Raw genomic sequence first — 14,940 nt, 5'->3', positions numbered from 1 at the left:
TTCATCATAGCCCCAAACTGGGAGCAACCCAGATGTCCATCAGCCAGTGAATAGAAAACTGATACATAAAATAGACTACTACTTGACAATAAAAGGCCCAGACTATTGACATACACAGCCATACATGAATGGATCTCAAAAGCATCACATAAAGTGAAAGAAGCCAACACAAAAGGCTACATATTATATGATTCTGTTCATGTGACATGCTAGAAAAGGCAAAACTTTAGTGACAGAAGCCAAATTAATGGTTACCAGAGGTAGGGGAAGGGGACTGACCTCAAAGGAGCACAGTGTACAAGAGAGAGCACTTTTTAGGGTGTTGGAAATGTTCCATATAAAGAGTGAGGAAGTGGGGCACCTGAGTGACTCAGTCAGTTAAGCATCCAACTTCAGCTCAGGTCATGATCTCGCAGTTTGGGGTTTGAGCCCCACATCAGGCGCTGTGCTGACTGCTCTGAGCCTGGAGTCTGTTTCAGATTTTGTGCCTCCCTCTCTCTGCCCCTACCCCGCTCATGCTCCATCTCTCTCTCGTAAGTAAATACACATCAAAGAATGTGGAAGTGATTAAATAATGAAACATGTTTGTTGAATCTCATCAAACTGTACACTTAGAAAAATGAATTTCACTCTATGTAAATTATACCTCAGGTAACAAAAGATTCCCCTAACCTCTATTGCCCCAAATTCAGGCTGAGGAAGATGACATTCAGGATCTACCAGCTGCTCAGGGCTCCTCCTGAGCATAGTGACCTGAAAACAAAGCCCACACTTGCACCCTGGTCAGATGCTGATTTTCCCCAAAGCCAGTGCCCACACTTACATGCCTGCTTCTGGCTTTCAGCCCTGAGCAGGGCATGCTCTGACCAAGCTCTAATTTGTGGCACATAATCCCCATTTGTAACCCATTAACCTAGCCAAGGTTTCTGGACACTGGGCTGAGCTTTAGGGAAATTTGGCTTGCCCGTTACAATCCCATCATCAGGAGCAAGGAGCATTTCTGTTTCTGTGAAGAGGGCCTCATTATAGCCCTGAGGGTATGTTTGGGGATCTGTCATTTCAGTGCTCCTCACATGGGTCAACTGTTCCAGTGTTCGCTGGGCCACCCGGGTTCAAGACATTTTCACAGCTGGGAAGCTCCTGGCCCTGGCCCTGATCATCATCATGGGAGTTGTACAGATCTGCAAAGGTGAGTATCACCTGAACATCAGGGCCCTACCCAACTCTCCACCCCTTGCATGTACATACCCCTTCACACTGTCTTTGAACATGTGCACACCCTGAGATTTCCCAGTTCTGGCCTTGAATGATTTTTCTTCTTCACTTGCTTGACAAAGGGAAAAAGAAACCATTTTTCCTGGGGTGGTTGGAAGTTGAGCATGCCCCACCTGGGTTGCAGAATTTAGTTCTCCCATGCTGACCTCATGGCTCTAGCATAGCTAGGTAAAGACCCCAGATCTCTGGACTCCTGTTGCCCTCTTGCCCCAGCCCCAGGAAAGCTCCCTGCATCTCATATTGTATGTTGTCCATATCTTAAAATGAGGAATGGAGGAGATTTTTACACATTTCAAAATTACTCATAATCTCTACAAGAGAGAGCTCGACATTCCTGGGGCCCCTGCCAACATTCCCCACTGGATTTGGTCCTTTCCAAGCCCGAGTCTGTATTTGGCTTCCATGGGAACCATGGCACCACTAGGCTCTGCCCAGTGTCACTGCCTCCTGGAGAAAGTCAGATGACAAACAGAGAGACCTCCCATCTGCCTACAAGCTCTAAAGGCCTTGTGGGGTGCCTGGATATTTACTCCAGGAAACTAATTAAAGTTTGCTGTTATTTCAACCAGTTACGTTAAGTTCTTTAGCAGGTTATATTGTTTAAAGAAATTGTTGTATGTACTTACCTGGCAGGGGAGATACCATGATCATGAAGGTGGTATTCCCAGGGCGAGTCTTATCCATCGTACTCCGGATGTGTTGACCCCTGCGATTTCTCCAAATGTGAGAAACGTGATTACATAATTTGTGGTAGTGGGGACTATGCTCACGCTTTCCCCTAAAAGAAAGAAAGAAAGAAATCACTGTGCTATCTTTTCAGAGATAGTAAGTTCCTCCTATTCTGGTCCCAGTGCTTTCTCCTGATCACTGTAATCTTATTTCCTGTCCAAATGCTGGATTACAGATGAATAAGTAAAATATGGGCAGTTAATCCATGTCTCATTACAGTGTCTTCAGCAACCTTTCTTGAGGGCCCACTGTGTACAGGACCCTGTGCTAAGGGTTGGGAAGGCAGTAGAAAATCTCTTTGCTGAAGGACCTTGTCCTCAGGGAATCTATACCATGAAGAAGGAGACCAGACACACACCTTAGAAAGAGATAGGAGGATATTGACAAAGAAAGAGCAAGCATGAACTAATAATGGCATTATAGGAGTTTATGTGTGAGTATTTGTTGTTCTTCATGCTTTGTGAAAACTGTGTGGCAGGAGAGCCTCACAGCTCACTAGGTACACAGCACCTAGACCTTATTAAAGTTACGCACTTAGAAAGCAAACCTTCATATGCTAAAACGGCAACTTCTGGATGCTGGGTGCTCAGCAGCAAGCATTGTACTCTAATCTCTAATAATCCCCCTGGATTATCTTTTTGGTTTAAGTCAAGCCTGAGGCTGGTGAGCAGTAGCTACACACCCACATTGTATGTTCTGTGAATGCTAGCTCTCTTGAATTTGGATACTGGTCATTTTTTATAGAGTGTAAATCAAGTTTTATATTCTACAATACAAACAGGTACCTATCTGTTTCTAAATAAAACTGTTTACATTCGTATAAAAAAGTAGATATAGGTATATCTTAGATACAAAGGAAGGTGGTCAGGAGACTGCCAATGACCCTAATCCTGTATCTCCAAATCTCAACAAGCCAGCCCCCCACCTCCCCACCTGCCCCAGATTTACCCTGCCCTAACCAGTGACCACCCCTGGCCTTTCTTTCCAAGTAAATTTGCCTTTTAAAAGAACATTGAGCACTGTTCTTTGAACCTGAATCCCCATTTGGACTCCTGGTTAACAGGTTCTGGGGAAGTCCTAGATCTCTATTTCCCTGCTCCTTTTGGTCCCACTTCTCCGATGTGTGGGGTTCACTGGACACAAGACAAAGAGCTGGACCATCACTGCAGGGAGGGGCCAAGACGGGACTAGGCAGGCTAAGGGCCGCCAGGCCTCTGGCTTATCTCTCTGAGCAGCCTCCTGCCCCTTGCGTCCACAGGAGAGTATTTCTGGCTGGAGCCAAAGAACGCATTTGAGAATTTCCAAGAACCCAACATCGGCCTCATCGCACTGGCTTTCCTTCAGGGCTCCTTTGCCTACGGAGGCTGGAACTTTCTTAATTACGTGACTGAGGAACTTGTTGATCCCTACAAGTGAGTTGAAATAGCCCAGCTCTTCCCAAATCCCTCAAAAGGCCATGGCACCTGCTACTAGGAAAAGGGAGCCAGGTGTCCCCTGGCCACTTCTCCACCTCCAGCCCCATCTGACCATGACCTGGTCTATTCTAAAGAAAGAGTTATTTCCCAGGAACTTTAACCATTTGCCATACACCCTGCCAGGAGGAGAAAAATGATGCCATGACAGTCCCAGAGCAGATTAAAAAGTTGAAACAGGGCTGAGGAAACACCACTGCCTTAGAGGATGAAATGTGCCCTGAGAGGCCTCCAGACATCTTATTTACCTGTCTTGGGACAGGAGGGTCTTTGTGTCTTGAGGCAGGAGAGAGAGGTACATCATGGAGATTCCAGTCAGGAAGGGACCAACAGTATGGAGCATATTCCCAGCCTACGCTGTTTCATTTCCTTTAAATTGCCCTGCCCATATTGAGACAAATCCCCCCCCCCCCCCAGGGAGAGGGAGCATCACAGAAAAGTGTAAAGTCAGCTGCCCTGCAAAGTCAGCTGTGTGCAGAAAGACAAAAGGCACTCCCCAGATCCCATCACAAGGCAGGTGGTCCCAGGTGCCAGGCCTTCCCCCTCTCACCTCCTCTCCCTCTACAGGAACCTTCCCAGAGCCATCTTCATCTCCATCCCACTGGTCACATTTGTGTATGTCTTTGCCAATGTCGCTTATGTCACTGCAATGTCCCCTCAGGAGCTGCTGGCATCAAACGCAGTCGCTGTGGTAAGAAATCAAACTCACAGTCCTTCAAACCAGGAATGTTGACATAGACTTGCCTGATTAGCCCCACTCACTTTTCCCTGATCCATGGATTTGTGGAATTGGAAGTCAACCCAAGTACTCAGGGCAGAAACCACATCTTCAAGTGCCAAGGAGCAAACTGACAGCCGTGTTGTACCTACAACAGCAAAAACGGCAGAGCTGTCTAGTTGCCACAAACACTGTATGGCCTGCAAAGCCAAATTACTTACTATCTGACCCTTTACAGAAAAAGTTTGCTAACTCCTGATCTGGGGCACTTTAAACTCTAAATGTGATGATTATATAAAGGAGGCGGGCTCCTCCTCAGAAAGATATAATCTAGCAGAAGACAACACCATTTCTCTCTGCCTTCATTTCTTCCTCGGGAAATCATGCAGCCTGATTCCTTCCCTCATCAGGGAAAAGTGTGTGCCAGTAAATAGTCAGAAAGTAGGAATGGTTTGTGCTTTTTGGGGAAAGAGATCATGTAGATCCAAGGCACTGGGGTCTTTGATATCCAGGAAAGACCTGGGAGCCATGCCGTTCCCTCACCTGGCTTCACCTGGGCCTGGATGCCACCCTGCCAAGCTGTCATCACATGGCTTATCTCAGAGGACTGTAAAGAAAGAGGTCCTTCAGTGGTAGCCTGTTTCCATGACCACCAACCAGCCTAACCCAGCAGGACATCTACTCTAAACAACCCTTACCCCATAACGTGCTAGAAATTGAATGTGTACTTGGCTCCGAAAACATAGAAAAGGCTAGTCCCCTGACATTTTGTATTCCTTCAATATATGAAGACTAGTCTATAGCTTCACTGTCTTTTCTTTCTCAGCCTATGTAGTGGCTTGTTATCATTTTTCCCTTCTTAGCATATTATTTCTATAAATTTAGAAATTCTCATTCTATGAATTAGGATCCATTTCTGTTTTACAGATGGGAAAACTGAGGCTCAAAAATTAAGGACCTTGTTCAAGGTCTCAGAGCTCCAAACTGTTGGGCCTGCCTGTCTCACTCGTGTATAATGCACATGAGGCCCAGACTCACACAGCTGGCTTCTAGTCCTGGCCCTCCACTTTCTGGGTTTGTGATCTCAGTTTGTGCCTTAGTTTTCTCATCCATAAGACAAGGAAAACAAATGTTACCACATCATTGTCATTGTTGTTGTTGTTGTTATTATTAGTATTATTATTACCACCATGCACTGTCTCCTTCAGTTAATAGCCCAAAACACTGATTAAATGCCCACTGTGTGGTGATCAACATGGGAAGGGAAGTGGCAGTATGGTGCAGGAGGGGCCTGGGGCCTGCAACCCTCCCCTCAGGACCCTAGTCAGAGAGACTCAGCAAGGGTAGAGATGGGAGGGAACATTCCCAAGAATGATGTACAAGTGGAGGGTTGTAATCTCTCCTTTTCTGCTCACCCCCTTGTTTTCTCTCCCAGACTTTTGGAGAGAAGCTCCTAGGGGTCATGGCCTGGATCATGCCCATTTCTGTTGCCCTGTCCACATTTGGAGGAGTAAATGGGTCTCTCTTCACCTCTTCCCGGTGAGTGTTGTCCAGGCCTTTCCTGGACCAGGGGCCATTCTGCTGTGCTTATTGCTCTGTGTATATGTGGGGTATTTGTCTCCATCAGCAGGGGTCTGTGTGGGCACCTGGGTGGTGACCTGGTAGGGGATGATTGCTCACATAAGGGCAGATGTGTGTCAGCTTGGATGCAGAGGGGTGTGTGCTGCTCACGTGGTTACCTGCGATGTGTGTGGCTTCACATGTAGTGGCGAGAAGCCCCATCCCACCTCATTTCAGTAGGAGCCCAGGGCTGAGGAGGTCCCAGGCCACCTGATGCAGTCCTAGGTCTGAGCACTGTGATTGGCAGCAGGACAGTGTCTCAGCTGCAGCCTCAGAGCCCCTTTGCTACTTGACTAGAAACAGGCTATGCTGGCTAGAAAGGAACCCCACTCTACAAGGGACCAGGAGGAGCATGGGCCTGGGGCTTCTGGGCTGGTGTCTCATGGAAGTTCTGGGACCAGCCCATAGGTGGGATGGATCATCTCTGAGTGCCCTGCAGCTTCTCCCTGCTCAACAGACATGTGGCTGTGGGCAGCCTTCTCATGGTCGCTCAGGAGACTAGGGCAGAGTGTGTGAAGTAAGAGAAATGTGGAAGAGCTAAAAGAAAGCATTTGTCCAAAGCCATGCCCCAAACTCCCAAATTCTCAGGGAAGCCAGAAGCTCAAGTGGGTCCAGGAATCCCTAGCTCCTGCCTCCACACCTCTAGGAATCTGGCCCCTCCTCAGTGTCTCTTCTTACTATCTCCGGAATGGGCTGTTGAGGCTGGCAGACACTGGATAGTTTCCATTGGTGTGGTTCAAGGGGTTCTCCCAGTTTTCTTAGAAAGTTCCCTGCCCCCAGGGCACAGTTCTACTGAAAAGATACAGTAAAAGTGGTGTCCCTGGGTTTAGCTGCTTCCAAAGCCACCCATCCCATCAGGGAGGAGTTCTCATGAAATGTCAAGGGACTGCCATGTTTTCAGGATCCAGGGCAGGGAAGAGGGAGTGTAGGTATCCTCTTTACCCCAGGACCCTATGAGACTCACCCACAGCAACCTCGTGTGCGTATTACACAGGAGCAGTGGCCACCTGGAGGCCTCAACCGAGGGCGAGCAGTGGAAGAGCAGTGACCCATGAGGCTCTCTGAGAACTATTGGAAGGAGAGTGACTGGCTATAGTCACTTTAGAGTGGGGTTTGTCCCTCAGGCAGGCCAAGCAGTGGTCTGCGTGCATGTGGTATAGCTGTGTATGCATGCAGGACACAGTGGCCCTGGTGTGTGAGACCTCTGATTCAGAGGCACAGCTCACCCGCCAGGCCTCCTCTGCTCATCTTTCCAGTTCCTTCCTTCCTTCCCCCTCCTTCCCTCCTCTCTCTTATTCTTTTATGTTTGGTGTATGAAGAGGATGATCCTTCCTGAGGAATAGGAGTGTGTGTGGCGTGTGTCATGCTTAATGTCATTGTCTCTTCCGTTGTCAGCTAGCTGGGCAAGAATTGTCTCTTGTGAACTTGACACTTGCAAATGCTGTTGGACCTGGACAGTTACACATGGTCCTGGCTGCATGTGGAGGAGGGATGTGAATGCAGAGCCCTGGCTATGTGCATGATGAGGCCCACAGAGCACCTGTGGCTCAGTTGGGTGCATGAGGCTGCACCGTAGAGGGGCGATATTGTGTGGCTGCATGAAACTAGTGACAGTGGCCTAGGAGGTTGATGATGGCAGCTGATGGTGATGCACATGGGTACTTGGGGCCATAATGGACTCCCACACTTCTACCAAACTGCTGCTGTTAGCTCCATCCCCCTCACACACAAATTACAATGTAAGTGACAGTTTTTTTCAGAACACCTAGCATGCTGATTCTGTCCTTTCTGTCCCCATTACACCATCCTCTTCCTCCTACCTCTAGGTGTTTCTTTCTCCCTACAAAATTCTAGAGAAAAGAAAAAGCTAATCCACACTAATATGTAAATGACTCCCAACAGCTTCTTGTATTCTTTTCTCTCAGAAAAGGGACAGAGAAGAAGCGTTCCCTTATGTTAAAACTTCTCTTTTTAAAAATTAACTTTTAGGGCACCTGGGTAGCTCAGTCGGTTGAGTCCGACTTCAGCTCAGGTCATGATCTCACAGTTCATGAATTTAAGCCCCACATTGGGCTCTCTGCTCTCAGCACAGAGTCTGCTTCAGATCCTGTGTTCCCCACTGTCTTTGTCCCTCCCCCACTCATGCTATATCTCTCTCTCTCAAAAATAAACATTAAAAAATTTTTTAATAAATAAACATTTTTTTAAATTAACTTTTAGGGGCACCTGGGTGGATCATTCGGTTAAGTGTCTGACTTTGGCTCACAGTTTGTGGGTTCGAGCCCCGTATTGGGCTCTGTGCTGAGATCTTGGAGTCTGCTTTGGATTCTGTGTCTCTCTCTCTGCCCCTCCCCTGCTCATTCTCTCTCTCTCTCTCTCTCTCTCAAAAATTAAATAAACATTAAACAAATTTTAATTAATTTTTAGACATCAGTAGCCTGACCATGATATTGTACTATAGTTTGGCAGTATGTTACCAGTAGAAACAGGGTGGATACCTAGGATCTCTCTGTATTATTTATTCCAACTGACTGTGAATCTACAATTCTCTCCCCCAAAAAGTTTAATTTTTAAAAAGTTTAAAAAATAATTTTTATTCCAATTATAAATTCCTTGTCTATTTTAGAAATTAATTTTTTAATAAAGTCTAAGGAAGATAATTAAAATTACTCATAATCCTATCACCCAGAGATAATCAGTTGGTATGTTTTTACATGTCCATAATTTCTAAATTAATTGGAACCATACAGTTTTCTATCTTGCTTTTACCATTTGACATTGTATTGTGAGCATGTTCTCATGTGATCAATTTTTTTAACATTATTATGACTGTAAAATATTCCATATTATAGATACACCATAATTTATGTAATCAATCTCTTACTTTTGGGCATTTAGGATATTTCCAATCTTTTTAATCATTAGAGTATCTTTGTATACATACCTTTTACTAACTCACTATTCATTTCCTTAGGATGGCTTTTTGGGGAATAGAAAAAGTAGCTTAAGGATATATAAGTTTTTAGGTATAATAAAATACAATACGTACAATACAATAAAATACACAGATGTAAGTGTTCAGATTGATGAGTTTTGAAAGATGTAGACAGCCATGTAAGCACCACCCAAAATGAGATATAAAATATTTCCATGTATCACCGAAGTTTCCCTTTCTGGTGTACCACCCATTCTCCACCCCCAAAGTAGCAACTACTTCTTGACTAGGATATCAGTGTTTTTAAGGCTTTCCATGGACAGACAGTTCAGTCCCCATGTATCAGAGAACCTGTATCCCTCGAGAATGGGGGAAGCACATTTTTAGAGGGATTAAAGCATTGTGAGACCCGCAAAGTGAAGGCACAATCATCAGTAACCCCAAACCACTCAGACCATACTCGGGGTCTCCATGCACCCAGAATCCATCCATTATCCACTGGCTGCCTCTGGTCTGCCTGCACCTGCACTTGTGAACGTGGGTCCTGTGACAAGTGGGCTGGAGTGTGCATGGGAAGGTGGGTACCTGGTTGGGGTGGGGAAGATGCTCCTGTGTGAGCAGAAGGTAGGCATGGATGAGGGAGACTGGGCTGGGGAGGGACCTTCTTTAGGTGGTCCATGGGCCATCCCAGGCTGACTTCCTTTTCTTTCTACCAGGCTATTCTTTGCTGGAGCCAGGGAAGGCCACCTTCCCAGTGTGTTGGCCATGATCCATGTGAAGCGCTGCACTCCAATCCCAGCCTTGCTCTTCACAGTAAGGGCCCCTCCTTCTGCCAGTCCTATATACACCCTTTCTCTTTGCACTTGATCTGAGCTGGGAGTTCACACTTCCCCCACACACCCCTGTCCCCCTCTGGCCTGCTCCTAGGTTTCACTGGGTCTTAGATAATCTGGCAAATGGCATGAGTGGGTTTTGTGAATATCAAGAGAAAGAACAAGGAAAAACCCTGAGTCATGAAACACCTTCAGGCTCTCACCCTGGCTCATTTCTATTCTCCCATCCTTTTGCGTCAGACTGAAGGGACTGTCTCATGACTCTACAGCCTCATAAAAAAACTTCTCCTTTCTTGGCTTTCCCCTACACCTGCTGCTCACAGAGTTGCAGCTTTGGGCCCCTGCTCCTGACCAATTGCTGCACACTCCCAGCACTCCCCTCAATCTTCTTACCCCAGGAGGCTCTGCCTACCTCTTGGAAAACATGACTGAAACAAATTCAGTGTCATGTGTAGGTACACCAAATAAGAAAATCATAAAGAAAGGAAGACTAGTAACTGAAAATGAAGAAAAGGAAACTTGGGACAGGGAAGAAATGAGGGCAAAATGGCCCCGAGTAGAGTCATTTGGAGGGGTAAAAAGAAAGAGCAAAGACTTGTCCCCACTGAGTCTTTTGAGTTATTTTTTTTTTCTTTCTGTATCCTGAATACAGTATTAAAAATGATTTTGTTCCATCAGAGAAGCAGTTAGACCAGGATAATAGAGTTCTCAGGAGTCAAGTGGAAACATTGTACAACATGAGGGGAGTTTCAGAATGTTCAGATACAGGATGAAGGCCATCTGATTGGTTAGCTGTGAAAGGTGCCTAGAGACCACCTAGTGCTCCCAGTGACCCACAGACTTGTTTCCGGTTTGAGCCATTGGTGAAGTCCTGTGACTGCAAGGCAAGTATAGTCAGAATCTGGCCTATTTTCCTGTTAAAATCTTCTAGATTATTTTCACCATCAGATCTTACAAGAGAACTGAACCTTCTCTTGGCCTTAACAAATTAACAAAGGGGCAGAACATGGTTCTGAGAGAGCCACTGAGATGATTTTGAAGTTGGAAAGTGGACTCTGTCAAGAAAACCTCATGGGGCTGTTATGAGAATTAGATGGGTTAATATTTGTAGAACACTAAGAACAGGGCTCGGCACCTAGTAAGTGCTTTATAACTGTTATAAACAGTTTTTTGGGTTTTTTTTTTTTTGGCTGGGATTGTTATAAAACTGTGATATTTAAAAAACCGGGGGTGGGGGGAGGATAATGACTCAGGAAAAGAGATTGAGGGTAAGAATAAAGCTTTAATCTGCAGTTAACAATCTTCCCTAAGGGACTAAAAACAAAACAAAACAACAACAACAAAAAAAACAGCTTGAGCTACAACCAAGGAAGAAATATAAATGAGACCAGGGCAGACATAGAGCCACTGTCGCCAGTGTGGCCAATCCAGTTGTTTACAGCCAGTATCTGTTCTGATTGGTTAGTGCCCATGCCATACCAGTGCTTAAATATTTTAATTATCACTCCTGCAATAAGAAAGAACTTACTGGCAACGAAGGTGTTAGCAATGGCCAGGGTGACTAGGGGATGCTGTAAAGTCTCAATTTTGAGACATTCATCATAAAATGGTGTTGTCTTCCTAGAGGCAGAACAGTCCCCTGACCTGTAAATAGCTCCTCCAGTGTCCAAATATCTTTCTGATTACTGATGAGTTTCTCCCATTCTCTACAGTGCATCTCAACCCTGCTGATGCTGGTCACCAGCGATATGTACACACTCATCAACTACGTGGGCTTCATCAACTACCTCTTCTATGGAGTCACAATTGCTGGACAGATAGTTCTTCGCTGGAAGAAGCCTGACATCCCCCGCCCTATCAAGGTGCTGCCCTTGGGACCCCCTCCATCTCCTCTACTGGTTCTAGCTGCAGCCCAGATTTTTAAATCACCTTGTTATCAGCTGCTGACCACAGATCATAATTTCTATGATGGTAGCAGACCCTCTGGGAAGCAAGGGTTATGTATAAATGGGGCAGCCATTTCCATTTTCCACTGGAGACAGGACCAGAACAAATTGCAGCTGGAAGAATAAGTTAGATTAAATGTACTTTCATCAGGTCATTTCTTTGTTTCCTATGACTCTTATAAACTCCAGTTGATTTTTCCAGACTCCCTTATTTCTCCAACATTTCCCTGAATCTACTGGTCTGTCCAGTCTCCTCCTTATCCCTCCAGATAGCTGAGTTTACTTGAGCTATGTCTCCATCCCAGAATGAGTTTCCTTCTCCCATCTGCCTATCCAAATCCTAACCATTTTCCACATAGGCCTCAAGTTCCTCCTCTTCCCTGAAGCTTCCCAGTCCACCCCAACCCTCCATGTGCCTCTCTTGTTAAACTACTAGGGCCCTATAGGTAGTAGGGTGCTTGGTGAACCTATTGATGGCTACAAGAGATAATTGTGTGGTGGGAATGAATGGGGTTGCTCAGAAAAAAATATGTGAGAGCACTCTGGGTTCTCCTGCAAATTGGAAGAATAGAGTATATCCCTGAGCTATTTGAACACTCCTATTCTAGAAACAGAGAAGACTAGATCCTTCCAGAAGATTCTTCCAGCTGAGGAATTCCAGCTCTCCACATCTGTTTTCCACCACCACTTTCCTACCACTCTTAGAAAGCCTGCTAGAATGACAACGTAGAATAACCCATCCCTCCCCCAACCCTTGCATACCCTCTGAGAAGAGATGACAGGGAAGAGAAAAGCAGCTGAATCTAGAGTGTTGAATAAGACTCTACTGGGAACTCCCACCTGTGGCCAACCAGATGGGATGAAGCCCATAGACCTGATGCTTCTTTTTGAAAAAACTGAGGCCCCTGACTGTCTTATACTATGGTAGGTTTCCTGATTTCTTGGACCTTGGCAGATTTATCTTCTCAAATTGCTTGAGAGAGACACATTGAGACTGATCCTGGGATTAGATCTTTCACATTGAGAGGGATGGACATTTGCCCACATGGTGCCCAGATGAGGGCCCTGCCTAGAACTGGGCAAGGGTAAGGAACCTGACAAATCCAGGCCAGTTCCTTCTTTCCTCTCCCTCATTCCTCCACTTCTCCTCCACCCTAGGACCTCAGCAAATATATACCAATATACCAGCAAGCTTATCAATCCCCATGGGCTTCTATTATTGCCACCAACACATGGCGTGGATGACAAGGTGTTGTTTCATCCTTCCCAGAAGAGAAGATCCAGTGAAAATCATTCCTTCCCTAGTTCCCCTCTCCTATTCCTGTCCCACTACCCAAGTTCACCAACATTTGTTGACATAGCACTTGATCTGTCAGGCCTAAGGGTGTGGAAGCCACAGAGCTGAGTGAAGTCTACCCTTTGCCCTCAAAGATGCCTCCCTGTAGGTTGAGAAGAAGGAGGATGCCCTGATCCTGGGGCCCCTGGGGTCCACACAGCTAACAGCACCTCTGCTCCACAGATCAACCTGCTGTTCCCCATCATCTACTTGTTGTTCTGGGCCTTCCTGCTGATCTTTAGCCTGTTGTCGGAGCCTGTGGTGTGTGGCACTGGCCTGGCCATCATGCTGACAGGAGTGCCCGTCTATTTCCTGGGTGTTTACTGGCAACACAAGCCCAAGTGTTTCAATAACTTCATTGGTGAGTTGTTGAGGGCACTGGATGGATAGAGGGCCTTCTGGTCTGGACTGGGTCTCCCGGTCTCAGGAGTCTTAGGCTGGTCCACAGAGCTCTGTAGTAGAAGACAGGATGAGAAAGGGTGGGTGCCTTCCCAGAAACCTCTGAGGAGGGGAGAACAACTGAGGTTTGCACACAGACCTTAGACCTATAAGAAAATAGGCAACTTGACAGCCATCCTGTAGGAGCTGCCTGAGGTAGAGGCCAGGGAAGACCCTGGAACTGGTGGTCAGCAAGTGTAGGGAAGGTGCAGGACTAAGGCTTTTATGGGAATGGGCAGCCAACAAACAGGCTTCCCAGAGACAGAGGAGGTGGTAAGGTGGCTGTCTCCTGGAATGGAAGTCTCCTGAAGGTGTTGGCAGCTCTGCTGAGTCTACATCTGGGGCAGGAGATCTGGGCAGGGCCATAGCCTGGTTGGCTGTGTTGGTGGGATGCTCAGCACTGACCTGTTCTGTGTAACCTCCCATAGAGCTGCTAACCCTGGTGAGCCAGAAGATGTGTGTGGTTGTGTACCCCGAGGTGGAGGGGGGCTCAGGGACAGAGGAGCTAAATGAGGACACAGAAGAACAGCGGCAGCCCATCTACCAACCCACTGCCTGCAAGGACAAGGACTCGGAGCAGCCCCAGCCCTGAGGACCACCATCCCCTCTCAACTGGCTTCTTCTTCCTATACCCCCTTTTTCCCCTCCTTCCCGGGCTAGATCCCACCCCAACACACACACACACACACACACACACACACACCCCTCCGCTTCTGTCAAGGAGGGGCAGGACCTGGGTGTGGGTGTAAAAAACTATAAACAAAGACACTGACATTTGTACCCAAAGAACCAGCTTCTTACCACCAGGGCCTATGTCCAAAACCCTTGTGAGGGTTTGCTCCAAGCAGTGGGAGGAGAGTGGAGCTGCTGGGGGTATCCTACAGGGCCTTCCTGTACCACCCTGGGGGCTCAAACCCTCACTTGCCTCCTCAGGAGCCCAGTTCAGTACTGCCTTCCCTCCCCATTCCTGAGCCCAAGGGAGGCCTCTGCTCAGAGAATTGGAAGCAACAGTGAGTCTTTTGAGGAGGGACAGACTCAAGCAAATCTGTCATCTTTAAAGGTCAACTGGAGAGACTCATATCCCTCTCCCTTCACTAGGGACCCAAGAAATCAGAGAGATGCTTCCCTCTGTTCTCTCCTCTCCCCCTCCCCATGTACCTCCCCCCACCCCAGCTTGGGCTCCCTGGCTAGAGCAAGGTTCCTGTTGGGACACCACCTTCCTACTGAGCTAAGGACCAATGAGCAGGAGAACTGCCCCCTCCTCCTAACCCCAAGCCAGGCCTATGGAAGAGATTGGGAAAGGCTCAAATTGCAGAAACCCAGCCCTGCCCCTGTCTCCTGCATCCTGACCCCCATTCGGTGCCAAAGCTTCCTGAAGCCAGAAAGTCTTGTTTTCAGTGTAGTGGACATTTTTCTCCTGATGGCAAAGCTGCTCAGCTCCTCTTCCCTCCCTACTCCCACGAGAAGAAGCAGTCACTCCATTATCCCTGCAGCCATGCCCCCAACATACCCCCTGCTGGCACCCCCATCATGTCCTTTTCCTCCTCTCTGGCTTGGCTCTGGGACCAACCAATGTGAAGGCTCCCCAAGCCCTTCAGGCCTGAAACCCAAGCCAAATCAGCCTTAAGTCACCTCCCA

The 14,940-nt window shown here is 47.1% G+C and overlaps 1 protein-coding gene and 1 non-coding gene across 4 annotated transcripts in view; both read left to right on the top strand.

Annotated features, from left to right (window-relative positions):
• Positions 1–14,940, top strand: part of SLC7A8 (solute carrier family 7 member 8) — a 52,472-nt gene extending 37,532 nt beyond the window's left edge. For 2 of the 3 annotated variants that reach the window (XM_043555805.1, XM_043555806.1), the window contains 8 exons: positions 1,064–1,189; positions 3,263–3,416; positions 4,044–4,167; positions 5,630–5,733; positions 9,466–9,562; positions 11,295–11,444; positions 13,048–13,225; positions 13,731–14,940. In XM_043555805.1, coding sequence (XP_043411740.1) covers positions 1,064–1,189; positions 3,263–3,416; positions 4,044–4,167; positions 5,630–5,733; positions 9,466–9,562; positions 11,295–11,444; positions 13,048–13,225; positions 13,731–13,894 — 1,097 coding nt within the window. In that variant the 3' untranslated portion in view covers positions 13,895–14,940. Of the gene's footprint in view, positions 1–1,063; positions 1,190–3,262; positions 3,417–4,043; positions 4,168–5,629; positions 5,734–9,465; positions 9,563–11,294; positions 11,445–13,047; positions 13,226–13,730 lie in introns of those variants that run through there. The other variant, XM_043555807.1, reaches the window with a different exon arrangement.
• On the top strand, positions 1,894–2,055 carry LOC122469885. Its single transcript, XR_006293764.1, has one exon. It is a non-coding gene; the product is annotated as a U1 spliceosomal RNA (small nuclear RNA).

Source organism: Prionailurus bengalensis, chromosome B3 (assembly GCF_016509475.1).
Source record: "Prionailurus bengalensis isolate Pbe53 chromosome B3, Fcat_Pben_1.1_paternal_pri, whole genome shotgun sequence".
Taxonomy (NCBI): domain Eukaryota; kingdom Metazoa; phylum Chordata; class Mammalia; order Carnivora; family Felidae; genus Prionailurus; species Prionailurus bengalensis.
Note: the sequence above shows the minus strand (reverse complement) of the source record. Positions and strands in the feature narration are given on the sequence as shown.